The following is an 18215-nucleotide window of genomic DNA, read 5'->3' as shown; positions in this document are numbered from 1 at the left end:
CACAAAGGACAATGACCTCAATACTACTTAACTTATTTTTTAATTGTTATAAAAAATCAACAATGAATGAATGTTTTGCAATGTAAGAATGAACGGTAAGTTTTTGTAACTTATTTATTAAAGTATTAATTAAGTTACTTGATTTCTGTTAGACTTACTAGCACAAATCGGTTTGTTGTCTTCCATTGTTTGTAATCTATACAATAACCATGATCTTCATCAATATCTTCTTGAGAGTAGAATTCATTTTCAAGATAATGTCTTAATATAGAATCTTCTAGACACAAAAAGGGCAACAATGTAACATGCAATTCTTGTTAGCCCTACTAGAAATAAATCAATAAGTTCATGATAAACCTTGGATAATTCAACTGGACTAATCATTTACCAGATGCTCACACTGTAATGCACCATTTTGGACAATTTGAGAAACAGTGAGAAAAACAAGTTTTTATATTAGGATAACTGATTTTAAACTTAGCATACAGTAAATGCAAATAAGTACAAATGAGATATTTCCTTTCCTTTTTTTTTTCTTCAGGAAAAGATAAAACACCATTTTTCAGCAGCAGTTTGCGTGATATCTGCACTATATAATTAGTAACACTAAATTCTTTTTCTATACAATTGTTAGACCAAGGTATTTAAACCAATTGTAATTAAATTTTCTGATTCCATTTGTAAGTTAATATTTTTTCTTTAATTTTTCCTAAAAGTATATCCATATCATTTGCTTTTCATTTAACTTCCTTATATAACTTATTGAAGGAATCTTCTTGGCTTAACTTATCAGGATCTTTATTTAAAGTCCTTGCAATACCTAACTTTACTGTTTTTTGAACAAGTAACATTACTTTTTACCCAGAGCAACTCTTGAGTGACTATTAGCAGCATGCATTTTAAGAGAACTTATGTTCATAGCTGTCAAAAAGGAATTAAGATTTAAGATGTTCATTAACTTCATCTTCATAAATCTGGCTGCTAGTTGGTTCTCCTGGTCCATCATCCTTAAATGACATCAATTTAATTATACATTTTGGACATATTTTTTCTTTATTATGCAATTTTCTTTATTTATTAATCCAATTGAACATCTTTCTTTATCATTAATATTTTTATATTATTTTTTAGTTCTGTAGGAAATATTTTTTTTTATTCGTAAATAGAAAATCCTTCATTAAACATTAAGGTTGTGCAAAGTGAAGATCTTAAATGTGAAATGCAAACAAGTTTATATATTAGAACTGTACCTGAGATTCTAAAATCTTTTTAAAACTATGCAAAAATTAATGTATATAATTTTTTTTTCATTATTAAATATCAATTTTTTTTAATAAAACTTTTAATGCAAATAAATCAGATTCAAAAAAGAAAACCTCTGCAGTTTTTTTGTAATAAGGAGTTATGTTATATATAAAACCATAGGAAAAATTTCAGAACCATATCTTTTAGGCATCTCAAGATATACTTTTTTTTGTATGGGGCATCAAAAAACTTATAAAAAGTGTTACACCATTTTGAAATTGAATTTTCATAAAGAAGCTTTAATTTTTTAGTGTTTTAGGTATCATTTTTGAGTTCTTCTCTCTAAAAAATAGTTAGGTTCAAGCTAATTGTGTTATATAATTAGCATAAAAAGTAAATGACGCTAAAAAAAAAAAAATCAAAAAAGAGATTGGGACTGAGTATTGATATCTCTGAAACTGTAAGGAGTCAGACAATAAAATTTGGAGTAAAGTTTTCTTTCATTAATATGAGCTTGTATTGTGAAAATCATCAAAATCTGAGATGACATGGTGCCGAGCATAAATTAAATTGAGCTGGAATGACCCGTATTCTAAACAATGTGATGTTGTTTGTTCAAGATTCTTTTAAAGTTACTCCTGTAAGTGGTTTTTTGTCAAATGCTAAAAAGCTACTTTCTTCAGTTGATAAAGGTTCTCTTCAGTTGGAACTTGGCTTTATTATTAAGTTTATTGAAACTCTAAGTAAAAACTTTGTATGAATTTTGTCCACAACGCTTTATGAAATAGGTGCAATCCTCCTACTTATCAGAAACGAACATTAGATCAACACACGTCTTATTCTTATGGATTTTGCAGAGAACTATATTTCTATTGTGCAAGATCTTACAACCATTCAAGTTTATTACAAAGATAAAATGATTAACTTAAATGCGGATGTTATTTTTTAATTTCTGACCATCTTTGCCATGACCAAACAGCAGTTCATTGTTTTTTCACAAAGTTACTCCATACGATCAAAATTAAACTACCCACAATCAATAAAGTTAAACACTTCAGTGATGGTGCTGTCACAGTACAAAAATTACAAATGTCTATTAAAATTAATGTAACATCTTTAAGGTCACAATATAAATATTGAGCATTTCTTCTTTGCTACATCTCATAGCAAAATTCAATGCGATGGAATAAGAGGAACTATAAAAAGAGAAGCAGCAAATGTGAGTCTACGAGTAGCAATTTTGAATCAGGTTCTCACACTACAGTTTACATAGGCTGAAAAAAACATTAAAGCTGTTAACATAATGTACATTTCAAGTGATGATTTTAATAACAAAGAAACTTATTTTAACCTCCAGAAACAATATGAAAAGACGTCCCTCACACAAGAAGCTATCATGGTCACGTCCCTCACACAAGAAGCTATCATGGTGCTTTTAAGATGATGTATGGAACAAAAGTCTCGTTTATGAGATTTGTAATGAAAACCAAGATGATAATGTGAAGTTCATGGTTAGAAACAAAAGAAATTTAAAATTAACAAATGATGCACAATCAGTGTTGGGTTCTATTCAACAAAGTATTATGTAAAATAAGTGCTTCATCCATTTAGAGTAGAAGTGCTTGTGACTACAATCTTGCTAATAATGATCCTGACAGTATTACAAGTTATGCATTTCAGAGATTAAGAAATTAGTGTAACTGTTTTATGTGTATATAAACTTCTTCTTTCAGCATTGTTTTACTTGTATTTTCATTTTTTTGCAACATAATATAACTTGTGTTGTTGTTTAGATGGCACACTCAAGATGCTAAAATTATGTCATAAGATCAAGTTTAGGTCTTTAAATATTTTTTGGTGATTGTCTATGTATAGAACCTCCCCAGTGAAAAGTTTTATAATTTATTTTAACTGTTTCCACTGTTTTCTATGCCTGCAAAATGAATGTAATTTATCATAATAAAAAAAAAATTTTTTTAGCTGCTGCAAGTGTTAAACTAACTTTTTATCATAATTAGGATTTTTACTACAATTGGTTACTATAAGTACACTAAATTGAAAAAATTTTGTACTGCCTGTATGTAGGTATTGAACTGCAGCACAGTTAGGATTCCAAAATTTTTCCTAACATTGTCTTATTTCGCAACTTTAAGGTAAAATAACATAGCATATTGAATCAATCGTAACTTTTAAATCGTTCGATTAAGTTAAAATTTTGAAAATTGTGTTTTTTTCATAAAAACTGTAGGTGGTCACAATTTAAAGCAAATCTGAGGTGGTACTATGGGGTACTTTTGAAAAACTAATTGATTTCGTATGGATTAATACGTTTGGATTTAATGGATTTTCTGCAAATCATACTTATTTGTAATTGGTATGAGTAGTAAACACAAATTTATGGGTCTCATAAAATAGCAAAAAAAGGTCTCAAAAACCAAACAAGCTTAGCATGTTTAAAAAATCTAACTGTAGCAACATTTGTTAACTTTTGAGTATAGTATAAAAGCGCATTTTGAATATAGGTGTGAACTTTAGCAAAAAGCATTTCACCCAAAGTGAAATGCTTTTAGGTCTTAATAATTACATAAATTTTTTAAAAATTTATTTCTTGGCTAGTTAAAAAGCTTATTTACATCTTTTAGTTAGCTGACTATAAGTGCGGTTTTATTTTAGGTTCTAAAAAGTCTTATTTGTTTATTTAATTTCCTTGACCATCAGTTTGGAATCGTCACTTAGGAATTCGCTTCCTTTATCTTGTTTTCCTAATTCATATAATTTGTAATATTTTAAGTTGTCTGTCAATCGTTATCTTGCTCTATAAACTTCATCTTTTCTCTTCAGTATCTTTCAACTCTAATAGTGGTTGCTCGCAGCCTTGTTGGAAGTAAAGATGTTAAATACTCGCAGCCTTGTTGGAAGTGAAGATGTTGACAGAAAAAAAAAGCTTGAAAATTTAATAAAAGATTGTATTTTAGGTATCATGGCACCTGTCAAAAGAGAACTTCTCTGGAAAACAAAACGAGTATTTTTTTTAACTCCACAAGTTTTTCAAAATGATCTGGGACGAGGGAGTTGTTTTGCACCTGATGTGGTTTGTTTGGTATTTGACGAAGCTCACAGAGCTTTAGGAAATCATGCTTACTGTCAGGTTAAGTAATTATATATTATAATTTTTAATATTATAACTTTTTTTTCTTCTGAAAACTCAGATGATGATGGTAACTATGATTATGATAATGGAGATGATGATGATGATGATTATGATGATGATGATGATTATGATGATGATTATGATGATGATGATGTTAAGGTTATTAAATGCAGTAATTTTGTTTTAGGTTGTTAAAGAAGTTATGAGGTATAGATCAAATTTTCGTGTACTCGCTTTAAGTGCAACACCTGGTTCAGATATGAAGGTAAGTTGTTAATAAAGAACTTTAGCTGTTTTTTTTTCAATTTAACTAGCAGTTGTTAAATAGTTTGTACCATTCTTTAATTTTCTTAAGTCAAAACCTAATGTGGACATTAACCTAGGAGGTATTTTTCAAAACTTAAAAGTTTTGAAAAATAGGTCCAAAATAAATTTCTTCCTCTTAAAGTTTAATTTTTAAACAGAAAAACAAGTTACGTCATTATTTTAACAATTTTCAAAATATTAGCAAATTGAATACATAAAAACCCCCAAAAATGTAGCAACCGCTTAATTTAATTTATTTTTAAAAGTATTACTCCATTTTATTTATGAAATCCTACCATTATTTCACTAGAAAATTTTTGTTGTTGAAAATATTGGGTTTTAGTTGTCAAATTGACACACCCTAATATGGATATTGACTGCAGTGGGCTAAGGGAGCCCTCTACACTCAAGGGTGCTGCTTATTTTTTACATTGTTGTTACAAACTTCTATTAACCATTTAACTTTGAAAAATGTGCTTTGACAAACAAGGTCACTGTGCAGAGAAACAATTCCTGTCTGCTAATCAATTATTAAGTATAAGTAAATGCATGATTTATGTTATAAAAAGATGTATAGAATGACTATTGTTAGATAATCTTTTAAAAATAAAAGTATTAAAAAGTGTTTTTGAATTAAAAAAAGTGTTAAAAAGTGTTGAAATTTCTTGAATCTAAGAGTTTTAAGATTTTATTAAGTTGATTTTTTGGAGAATTTTAGAACAATTCCAAACTAATCCTTGATCTGCCCTTCATTTTTTGTGTTTTTTTTTTTTGTCTTTTACATTTAACTTTTGTTTTAGTAAGATATTATTTTTGATAATTTTAAATTTAGGCAGTGCAACAAGTGATAAGTAATCTTTTGATATCCCATGTTGAGGTTCGTACAGAAGAAAGCATAGATATATGTAAATATGTGCATCACCGTAACATTGAAAAGATTGTTGTTCCTATGTCTATGCAGTTGAATAAAACTAAAGTCTTATTGTTACAGGTAGAAAAGTATTTACAGGGATTATCTTTTTCCAGATATTTCCAGAATTCCGGATATTTCTTTTTTATGAATATCCTCATAGATTTCTGGAAATACAAGTTTTTAAAACACTTTTAAATTAAGTAACAAATTACTTCTAATGATTGTTTAATAAACTAACAAATTTTATCAAGTTTATTAAAAAGTGTTGTATATAATATTTTTAAATTGTATCAACATTTACTTTTTTTAAAAAAATTGCAAAAAAAAAAAATTGTTAAAAAAAATAACTTAGTCTTTTTAAAATAGTAATTTTTAATAACTTCATGCTCTGATTAGTAAGTCTAGTTAATCGTATGAACATTACAAAATGCTTTAAAACTTTTGCATTAATCAACAAAATACATACTTATATAAATAAATAAAGTTATTTTATACTCTTGTATAATTCACATAAAATGTGTAAAAGATAGTAGTCACAAAAGGTTTTGAACTTATTCATAAAATAAAGTAACTTAAAAAAAATTCTTTCAAAAAATAATGGTTTAAAAGATTTTTAGGAAGACACAGAAAAATAGTTTAAAATGTTTAAATTTATCATAAAAAATACATGCCTACATAAAAAAAATTTATATATAGCATTTTTTATTAATTTTCACATGCATTTATGTAAACAATCATTATAATTAATTTTATGGTTTTTTTTAAAGCCTTCAGGTGAAAAAACAACTTTAGAAAAGATCAGCAGTTAAAAGTTATTCATAATGTAACACCTTTTTTATCGCATGCCATTCCTGTCCAAGCCTGAATCTGGCATTTTTTTGCATTTAATCTGGTGTTTTAAAATTTATATCAATTTTATAATGCATGTTATGAATCGCTTAACTTATTTGTAATAAAAAATCTCATGTTCTATTTAAAATTAAAATTAGATGTTTAAAAATAGTATAATCCTTTAGCATTAAGTTATATATATAATATATATATATATATATATATATATATATATATATATATATATATATATATATATATATATATATATATATATATATATATATATATATATATATATATATAAGATAAATTTTTAACGATTACAACTTTTATTCTCTATTAATGTCATTGCCTAAAAAAAGATTTGCAATGTCTCGCGTAATTTGAAAGGTCGCGTTCATTAATATGCTCATAACCATTCCTCATTTGTTCTAATAAATCGTTCCAATGGCAGCTATTTGTCCTCTTGTTGTAGTCCTAATTTTCGAGAATGCTTCTTCACAAGAATTTAGAAAAGTAAGTAAAAAATGAACATCACAGGGATAAATGTCATAAAAATCTGATTATGAATGATGAAAGTTAACGATGTCCATCACAAAGATAAATTTTCTTCCTCCCCTAAATTACTTTTAAGTGTAGTAAAGAATCTTTTAAGATATCTGCCGTCACTCCTACAACAATTATTGCTTCACAGTGGACTATGTTTAAACAACTTAAAATTAATATCATGGTTATGTTACTGCCACTTGATGGCAAGACAGGTTGATTTGGGGTTGTTAATCGGAGACTGTATCCGTGGTTTCTTATTATATGAAGATTGAATGGATTTTCATCAATACAAATGATATTTCTGTAACGTTGTTGCAATGTCAAGTTTAAATACCATAAAATATATGTTTTTCTTTCTTTTATCTCTTTTATCCATCACCATAATATAGAAACATTGACATGAGTTCCTAATTCTCCTGTAGATTATAGTTTCTGTTATCTCTAATTAACTCATGCAGTTTATCTCTTATACCCTCAGTACAGTTTGACTGTCGAAAACCACCTCTAATACCAGAATTGATATTACCTGTTGATAAATATTGATGGACCAGATGTCGTAGCAAAGTCTTACTTCAATGCAAGAGTTCTGATACTTCTTTTACACTTTTCCTTTCCTTAACTACAAGATTATTGATCAAATTTCTTACTTCATCATTAATTTCTGTGCATTGTCATTCTGTGTTATTCATTTTAGAGTTTTAAAATATTTAAGAGAAAACGGGTTTAAATTGTATATAAATTAAATTAAGTTAAATTAAGTGTATATAAGGATGTTAAAGTTAAATTAAGTGTATATAAGGATGTTACATTAGGTAAAAGTTATGATTGTTATGATAAAGATAAACCTCCAAAATAAATGCAAAAAACCGCCAGATTTGTGCAAAAAACCACCATATTAAATGTAAAAACCGGTATTTTGGTTTTAGTATTTTATCAGTAAAACTTGTATCATAATCTTTAAATTTACATATCTTATATCTATAGCACTAATATTAACTTTGTTTTTAAAATAAATCAAATACAAGTTAGACTTTTAAAGCGTTTACCTATTGAGATTATTATTTTTATTCGGTTATTATATGTTTTATAAATGTTTATACATAAAGGTATTGATCTAAATAAAAATTAGTTGTAAAAGGGAAAACCCAAACATAATTTTTATGACTCGAGTTTAAGTTATTTGAATAAGCTTTTTTGTTTGACGTCATTTATTAACTACAAAAACTTTTATCAAAAAGCACTTAGAAATCACTTTAATTATTTTGGTTATAATTCTTTTTTTATTTTAAATTAATTTACTTTTAAGTAATAAAATATATATAGAAGCCAAAAATTTACTTTATAATTTACATTATAAGGAAATAATTTTCCGGATATTTATATATATATATATATATATATATATATATATATATATATATATATATATATATATATTAGCACATCTAATTTTGGCACTCAAGTGTTATAAAATGTTTCCAAGGTATTGTTTTCTAATAAAATTTTTTATTTTTTTATTTTGGATGACTTTTTATGCTCTTGCCATTCTTTTAAAGTTTAACTTTTTTACATTTTTTGAGTTTTTAGTTGCATTTTTAAACAATGTGCACGAATAGAAATTTATAAATCATTAACTAATTACTTACGTTGTTAAAAAGAATGGAAAGTTTTTATTCTATACTGATTGTGTACTTTTTTATTATCATATTTGTTAACTAGTAAGATTTTAAAAACAAATTTGTTATGAAATTAAAAAAATGTGATTTTCAAACACAATGGCATTGAGGCCGTATACACAGCAATTTTAAGTTTGTTAGATTCTTTTGATCTCAGAGAGTTTACCTACTTAAAACACTTGCAAACATGCTACAACAAAAGATCGAAAGTCTTTTACCCACACTTTTAAGGTAATCATTTGGGATTAGGATTTGTTTGACTCAAGACTTCAATAATAGTAATTTAAAAAAATAATAATAATAGTTTGATACCAAAATGAGATGAAAATAATAAAGTTTGTCGCATGACTGGAAATGACCTCATAGATCAACAAAAAATTAATTTATAATAACCTAAGTGTTAGTTTATTGTAATCAGTGAAAGATATGTACTATATATTTCTTAAATTGAAAAGCACAGTGTTTTTTTTGTACAGGAACTTATAGTTAAAATATCGTTGAAAAAGTTATCAGTTATAAGAAATCAGATTCTATTTGCGCCAATGCTTGGAAATTTGTCTAATTTTAGTCAAAAATCACAAAAAGCGTAACTTCGAACGATTGGCGCAAATACCTCTAACAAGACATAGTAAAAAATAAACAATTTTGTCATATAAATATGACTTCTATGCCACTTATTAGGCACTCGACATAAAAATTGGTTGTGAAAAAAAAAATAATGGGATTGGCTAATATATATATATATATATATATATATATATATATATATATATATATATATATATATATATATATATATATATATATATATATATATATATATATATATATATATATATATATATATATATCTGTGTGTGTGTGTGTGTGTGTGTATATATATTTATATATTATTATAATATATTATAAGACCTCAGTAAAAAGAAAAAAATTTTTGAACAAAAAAAGTTACAAACATTTTATTTTTGAAGTATACCCCACCTCTTTTGTGATGTGTTGTGTAAGTGTCCGAGCCAACTGAAAAGATAAGAGCAAACTTAATGTAGCAACTGATAAGATAAGAGCAGACTTAATTTAGAAAGCCAATCTTTAAACTTAATGTTAAAAAACTTTGTTGTGTCTTTTTTGTCCCTTTTCCAGGTTTTGCAGTAATTGAAAATTTTTATAAGATTAAGTTTACAAACCAACCAATTTATCAGTTTATATGAGAGTTAAATGAATTTTGATTATTAAAAATGTTTTTAAGGTTTTACAAGTTGCTGTTAAAAGACTTCACTCAAAAAAAGTTATATGGCATGAAGAACCAGAAAAGTTATCGAGATTTCAATTAATAAAAGCTCGGGAACAATGGCGAAAGAATAGTGCAATATCTGATCGGGTAAGTACTGATAAAAAATGCATATATAAACTTTGAGTATATATTTGTATATTTTACATATGTTATACAAAGTATTTAAATACAAGTTTTGCATTTCAAAATATTTTATAGCAAATAGCTGGTGTAATTGAAGGGGATTTTGGATTATGTATCTCCTTATACTATGCTTATGAGCTTTTGCTGCAGCACGGACTGCTATCTTTTTATAACTTTTTAAAAGGTGTCCTTAGTGGTGTAAAAGGTACGCCTTTATGTCGAAAAGAACTTTCTCAGAATATTGCTTTTATGGATATGATGGAGGAGTTACATTCTGAAATTGAACCTGAAGATGGGGAAAGTTTAAATGAGAGTATAATGTTGGGGAAGAATATTTCAGCAAAGCAAAGACTTTTAAAGTCTATCCCAAAACCATTAAGCAGCTTTAACAGTCACCCAAAACTTTTGAAATTAGAAGAAATAGTTTTGGAACATTTTAGGCGTATTTGTCCAAACAGTTCAAAAAGTGTACAAACACCTCTAAACACTCGTGTTATGATATTTTCTCAATATCGTGATAGTGTACAAGAAATAACTGCGTTGTTAAGCAAACATGAGCCTTTAATTAAAGTCATGTCATTTATTGGGCAAGGTAATAAAGAGACAGCTGGAGGGAAAAACACGAAAGGGTTATCACAAAAAGAGCAATTCGAGGTATTTACATTTAACTTTATGTTACGCATTAATTTTAAATTTTATTATCATTTAATTATGTTTAAAAATTTTTTTATTTTATTTTAACTTTTTAAACATACTATTTGAAACTTTTTTGAAACTTTTTTGATACATCAGTTAATTTTAAATTATTTTATAAAAGTCGGGCAATAAGCAGTTAGTTGTAAATTATTTAATACTAGTGACATCCAGTAGTTAATTTGGGACACCAGGTAAAAAAAAAAGATTTATTTTAAGCAGAATTAAGTTTTTTTTATTGCAATGATGATTTTAGACATGAGTTTTAAAGAAAATAGTTTTATAGAAATTTAATGAATATGAAAAAATAAAAATAAAGTTTAAGTAAAAACTTTAAATTTTTAATTTGTTTAAATAACAATATCAGCAATTTAAATACTTAAAATTCATTTAATTCACTCATTCGATTTATAGATTAAAGATATAATTTTAAATAATTTTTTTCTCTCCTGCCTCCAGTTTTCCAATATGACTTTTTAAAAGTTTTTTTTTATTGAAAATATTTTTTTCGCAAAGGAGTTATTAAAATTGGTAATCATACATAGAAACCATTTTTTGTTACTATCTTATTTCTTGGTCATAACGATAAACTGATCCTATTTCCTAAGTCAAACTTGCATATAAAAAGAAATTAAGTCCTAACTTACTTATAAGAATAAAAACTCTGAAATAAAAACCCTCAATTGAGTAAGGGTATAAGGAGCTTTTTCAACCTTGAATGGTTTCTTGAATTCTTCCTAGTTGTAGTATCACAATAAAAATTACTCAGCCAGCTAGTTAATACCAAGAAGGGCATTAGTTTATAAATAATTGCTCCTACAATTTTATAATATTGTATTTAAATGAGAAAATGGCGTTATAAAAACCAGTTCAAACAACACAAGTGGAAAACCATGGGCATTAGGTATTAGGCAAATATAAAAGTATATCAACTGCAAAGATTGGAAACAAAGGTTGGTCAGTTTGTGGTCTTTTGAGCTTAAGGTGTCAATGTAATGAAAAAAAAACTAATCAATTGAATAAATGACATACAAACACATGCGTATGCCATTTTTTTTCTAAATTTTTTCACTGAAAATAAAATACTTTGGTTAGTTAAAAAAACTCTCATCAAAATAGTGCAAAGAAAAAAAAATGTTTACTATCTGTGTCTATAAAATGTTCTTTCAATCATTTGTCAATGTTTTTTATACTTTTATTTGCGTATGTTTTAAAATAATTTGGTTATATGTGTTTCTAAGTTTCAATGTCAGTATTGTAGAATTTATTAAGCCAAAAATTTTTTAGAGCTATGTCAGGAAAGTAGAACAGGTGGTTTTGAAACGAAACGTTTTGAATAAAATGTAGAGTTTAAATTTTAACCTTTTATAACTTATTACTTTCATCTTCAGCAGCCCAGGACTTCACCTTTGCAGGACTTCCACCTTGCTACTCTACTACAGGACTTTCACTTTCCGCTACCCAGGTAGACTTGCTAATTTCATTGGTTGTTAATTGATAAATTAATCTCAGTGCTTCAAATATATTGTATGCTGCATAAGTATTTTTTTCAATTATCTCTATTTCTTTGATATTCTCAGTTGTATACATGGCACTAAATAGAATAGCCCATCTCATAACTATACTATATTTTGTACTTGGTTGCCATAGACTAACAATGCTAATTCATTGTTATGGTTTGTGCTGAAATAGAGAGCACAGATGTTAGCATATGCTTGTGTTACAAGGGTAACAAACTATTCAGGCATAAAACAATAAATACTAAACTAATCAAGTGAAATGTTGAGATTAAATGAAGCATAAACCACCTAACATAAATGCTAGACAAACTTGTTTAAACTATTATTTAAAGACACATCTATCAACCTCCAAAAAGTATATAAAAAGGAATAAAGAAGTAGTTCAGAGGGGTGAAATAGAACAAGGGGTGAAGATGATATATAGATATTTAATTATTTGCTGTCTAATTGCATCTTTAAAGATGAAGTTCTATGAACTTTTCAACTGACCTAAGTTATTAAAATACTATACATAAAATAATATGAGCATGACATAAAGAAATATGACTTTTTCTGGATATATTTTTTATAATAGCTTTTTCGCTATGCTAAGTTTTTTTAAAAGTCTTTCTTTTATCAATTTTATAATGTTAATTTATTTCAAATGTTTTTCAAGTAATTTGTTTAAGTTAATAAAGAGTTTGTGTTCTTTTAAAGGTTCTTCAAAAATTTCGAAATGGTGGTTATAATACAATTGTTTCAACATCTGTTGGAGAAGAAGGTCTTGATATAGGTGATGTTGATTTGATAGTTTGTTTTGATGCTTCAAACTCGCCCATTCGTCTTGTACAACGTATGGGAAGAACAGGGAGAGTTAGAGATGGGAGAATTGTTATTTTAATTGGAGAAGGTAAAGAAGAAGCTGTGAGTTATAGATATTTTTTATGTTTAAATGTTTTCTATGTTACAAAAAAATATTTTGTAAAAGTATATTTTCTGTTATCAAAGTTTATGTCAAGCATTACATGTATATTTCATATTAACTTAGATGTTTAATGGATTTATAAAATTAACTTTGGAATGTTTATAAATACTTACACTAAATAAATAAAAATAAAATACAAATGTAACCATTACAACCAAAACTTTTAATGTGTTTTTATTTTTAATTTACAAATTATTTGTTTGTTATTTTTATTTACTGTTTGTTTTTTTTATTTACTATTTGTTATTTTTATTTACTGTTTGTTATTTTTATTTACTATTTGTTTTACTATTTTATTTACTATTTTTATTTACTATTTTTATTTATTGTTTGTTATTTTGTTTTACTGTTTCTTATTTTTATTTACTGTTTGTTATTTTTATTTCCTTTTTGTTATTTTTATTTGTTGTTATTTTTATTTACTGTTTGTTATTTTTATTTATTGTTATTTTTATTTACTGTTTCTCATTTTTACTTACCATTTGCAATGCTGTGATTGACAAAAAAGTTTGATAACTTAAACTTAAGTATTATTAACATTGTTTTTCAAGTTCTTTGAATTTTTTTTGTTAATTTTCAAAATTGAATTTAGACATATAAAAAATGTTTAAGTAACAAAAAGGGAATTCACAAAAATCTTTTAACTGCTGCTAAAGCACTCAACCTTTATGAAGAAAATCATCGAATGATTCCTAGACACTTAAATCCCAAATGCTGTAAAATGAATGTACATATTGAACAGTTTAAAGAGAAGTAAGTTCATTTTTTAGTTATTAAAATGAGAATAACATAGTTTTAACTACAAAATAATAACAAAAATATGGCCTACTTTAGTCATACAGCTGGATATTTAGCATTTAGGTTAGTTTTTTAAATAAACAGCTATGAAATTTTAAAGAATATAGTTAACAAATTTTGAATTATTGTTTAAATTAATTTGGTGAAGTTATATACAGTAGTGTTTTTGTTTCGGAAATATGATTAATTAAAAAAAGCTGAATTTTGTAAATGGACACAAGCGGACAAAATGAAAACAAGCTGAAACTTGTAAATGGAAAAGGATAAATATCCTTTAATTCTTCTGTTAAATGCATCAATTATTTTGAAAAAAGTATATAAAAGATATTGTTTTTTTTATATTTTTTTTGAAAAAAATGCATAAAAAAATACCCTTTAGTTCTTCTGTTATTTGCGTCAAACATTTTGAAAAAAATATATAAGAAAGATATTATCTTTCTTATATATTTTAAAATGTTTGATGGATATAACAGAAGAATTAGATTTTACTTTTAATAAGTTATTGTTTTCATTATTATCTACAAAGTTATTAAACAAATCATTCAGCAAAAAATGTCTAAATTGATCTAAAATTGGTAACTTTCTTAAAGATGAGATTTTACAAGATGTGATAAATCTTCTGTCAAATTTATGTGATTAAAAATTATTTTTTTTAATAATAGAAAAATTTAATTCGTATTATCATAGTATGAATCAAAGTTTTCAATAATATGCTCTCTAAGTTAAAATAAGCTAAAAGTTAAAACGGTTCGCTTTATTTTTGTATTTTGAATTATGTTGAGTTATGTTGCAACTATGTCATCAATCTTTGAATAATTTTTTAAGCGTTTTTTCAATGCTAATTTTAAGTGGTTTAAAATAACAAAGTTTTTAAATTCAATTAAATTTGTAGTTCTTGCATTTTTGCAATTCTTTTTTTTTTAATTATATTTTTGCTATGTTGTTGCATTTATCTCACCCTTAGTATTAACTTTTATATCAATTTTTGCATGAAGAGATGCTTTTACCAATAATATTGTTTCAAAAAAAGAAAAAAAATATAGATATTGATCTCTGAGTTGTGTAATACATTTAAAATTAGAAGGAAGATAATGTAAGACATTTGTTTGATTTTTGATTTAATGTACTTACAAAAACGTCCCATATGTGAATAAATTATGAATGCTTTAATTTAGTGAATAATGGTTTAAAGAAGAACTTTTTATGTCTTAGTATTTTAACTGAATATGATTTTATTGTTAGAGTTGTTGTTTGTGAAAAACATTACTCAAGTGTTTCTTGTTATCAAAAAATACTTTGTGTATCAAACCAACAATGATTCGTATATTTACATTTATTTACAACAGTTTGTATATTTACACTTATTTACAACTTCATTTTGATAAAAGTGCGTTTAATTGTTTATTATTGTTTATAATTGTGCGTTTAATTTAACTGTTATTACTTTTCAAGTGGTGGGTTTTTTGTATTAGGGTATTTGTATCGCAAATCTTTCTAGAGATAAAACACCTGAATTTCTTAGGGCAATACAAAATGCAGTTAAGTATCACAAAAATATCCAACTGAAAAAAATTTACTTTAATTGATTAAACAGCTGCAGCATTAATAAGAGCAATATAGACAAATGAGTGGTGAGAGATTTTATGTTGGGAGATTGCTATTTTAAAAATCATAAGTTTATTTGTAAAAATCTACTTTGATGAAATTTAAAAGTGCCACTGGAGTCAGAAAATAATTTAACAGAATTGAAAAAACTTTCTATCCAATAACAATCACTTAAAAGTAGGAAATTTAAAAAAAAAAATTTAAATAGTAGGAAATTAGGTATTTTTTATTAGAAATTACATATTTTCGGATATATAACAAAGATGCTAAAAAACACTTTAGTACAAAAGAATTTTTATTTTGTGCAAGATTGATGAAAGTAATCCTAACCATTTAACAATTCTTCTTATGGTTGGTCTTAATATTTACGGTTAATCCTTATGTGTTGGGTTATTCCTAATATTTAGGGTTAGTCTTAATATTTAGGGTTGGTCTTAGTATTTTTTTGCTATCACTTTTGGATTTGCACATCCTTTACTACAATTGAGTACTAGATCTTTTCTTGCTCCATGCAAAAGAAAACTGTTTAAAACTTTTTTTAGATTAATCATTTAGATCCTTACTTGTTCCATGCATAAGAAAACTCGGAAAAAACTTGCTGGAAGAATTATTATCAATATTTTAATAATAAAAGAATTACTATTTTAATTATAAAAGAATTATTGTTTTAATAATGAAAGAATTATTATTTTAATAAAAAAATAGTTATTATTATAATAATAAAAGAATTATTATTTTAATAATAAAAGAATTATTATTTTAATAATAAAAAAATTTCTACAGACAAAGTTTAGTAGTTGTAGTTGAGCATGTAAAACTCTTAAAAAGAGAAAACTTGGGTAAACCTATAAATATTAATAATAATAATAATAATCTAAATTAATATCTAATAAACTTTCTAAATTAATTATAGTAATATAATTATTTTTATTTTAATGGTAAAATACTTTATATGATGTTAATGTTTTTAAAAATATGTTTGTTTACTTAAGTTCTAAATTTCAAAATAAAGGTTTTGTTATTCTTTTAATTCAAAGCAAAAAATTTAATCAAGTACATCATTGCTGCTTCTTTTTTCTTTTAAAATGTTCCTTACAGAGTTAAATTTATGAATAGATACAGCTTTTGTAAACTTTTTAAATTTTTGAAAAAAATTAGTTCTGCAAATATTTGAAATGACTTAATTTTTCTAAACGTTACAATTTTGAAAACTGCACTCCTATTTTTTTTTAAAATACAAAACTGTTAAATAAAATATGCCATGTAATCTGCTAAATAAAATATGCCATGTAATATTAATAATTTAAATCTGTTTATAGAAGCAACTTTTATTAGTATTTACTATTGAGTATATATTTTATTACTATTAAATTTGTATGTATTAAGTATTGAGTTATTAGAGAGTATAAATAGGTAATGAGTGTTAAGTAAAATTTAAATAAATACAAGTTATATAGATGTATGTTATATGTATAAGTTTGGGCATTATATTCATTTTCATCACATATTCATACATCACTAGACAAAAAGCTTTTATTTTATCAAAGAATGAAATTCCATTTGCTCTTTTTTACGGTTTCATGGAACCTAGTATTGTGAAATTGTAGTTTCTTTTCTTATTATTTAGAATATTTCATCGCAGATTTTTTTTTTAATAGAATAGTCCCAGCCTTGTTATAAATAATTTTTTTTTTAGAAGGAATGTTTTTTTCAAGAATTGTTTTGCTTATTCTTTAGTTTTTTCAATTTTTTACCTAGTTTAAGTTTAGCCTTACGTTTCTTTTTTTAGCGCATTTCTGAAACGTTTAAATCATCAAAACATCTTAACAGTCGTGGTCAAGTTGTATTTATTTATAAGTATTTCTTTTGTAGAATTCAATTCCTGTCGATCAAAATGTCCTATTATTTTGTAAATTGATCAGACAATCTGAGGTTTTAGCTGGACAATATCCGATGTCTGACTGTTAAATTGAGCCCTGTATATATAGCATCATATAAAAAAGCATATATATATACTATACTATGCTAAACCCTCGGAATTAAAAAAAATGAGGTCGGAGATAATTTGCCGACCTCAATCTTTTAGAGGTCAGCAAAAAAAATTTGATATGAATGCCGACCCTAATTCCTAGGGTTGTATACTGTACTATATATACTATATATACTATACTATATATTCTATATCTACATTTTTTTATATAATGCAAGTTGTTTATATTTTTAAAAACAATTTGTTAAAATGTAAGGGTTTGTTAAAAGGTAAAATATTTATTAAATAATTAAATGGTAAAATATATTATTCAATTTATATATTTTGTTCTGTGTATTAGTATGAGGCTTTTTATATTAAAATTTTTTAGTTTTTAAAAGATGCAACATTATATTAAATTTCTTTTCCCTGGCTTAATTTATCTTTCTGTTTCTACCTTGTCAATATGATATATTTGATAACCTAACTTTACTTCAACCTTTTCTCTTTGAGATCTGAGCCATATTAAATCAAGTTGTGGCACATTAATATCTCCAGAGCAAATGCATAAAATGTGA

The 18215-nt window shown here is 25.4% G+C and overlaps 1 protein-coding gene across 4 annotated transcripts in view; it reads left to right on the top strand.

Moving 5' to 3' along the window:
• The window catches only part of LOC105847408 (Fanconi anemia group M protein), a 48204-nt gene that overhangs the window by 6710 nt on the left and 23279 nt on the right, over positions 1–18215 (top strand). For 3 of the 4 annotated variants that reach the window (XR_010640604.1, XM_065804626.1, XM_065804625.1), the window contains exons 3-9: positions 4221–4393; positions 4584–4661; positions 5535–5693; positions 9921–10052; positions 10164–10742; positions 12998–13204; positions 13858–14018. Coding sequence is in view for 3 of the 4 variants with exons in the window: in XM_065804626.1 (XP_065660698.1) it covers positions 4221–4393; positions 4584–4661; positions 5535–5693; positions 9921–10052; positions 10164–10742; positions 12998–13204; positions 13858–14018 (1489 nt within the window). In the remaining variant the exon portion in view is untranslated. The remainder of the gene's footprint in view (positions 1–4220; positions 4394–4583; positions 4662–5534; positions 5694–9920; positions 10053–10163; positions 10743–12997; positions 13205–13857; positions 14019–18215) is intronic. The other variant, XM_065804627.1, reaches the window with a different exon arrangement.

Source organism: Hydra vulgaris, chromosome 09 (genome assembly GCF_038396675.1).
Source record: "Hydra vulgaris chromosome 09, alternate assembly HydraT2T_AEP".
Classification (NCBI taxonomy): Eukaryota; Metazoa; Cnidaria; class Hydrozoa; order Anthoathecata; family Hydridae; genus Hydra; species Hydra vulgaris.
The sequence above is the reverse complement of the archived record's forward strand: the minus strand, read 5'-3'. Positions and strand labels throughout refer to the sequence as shown.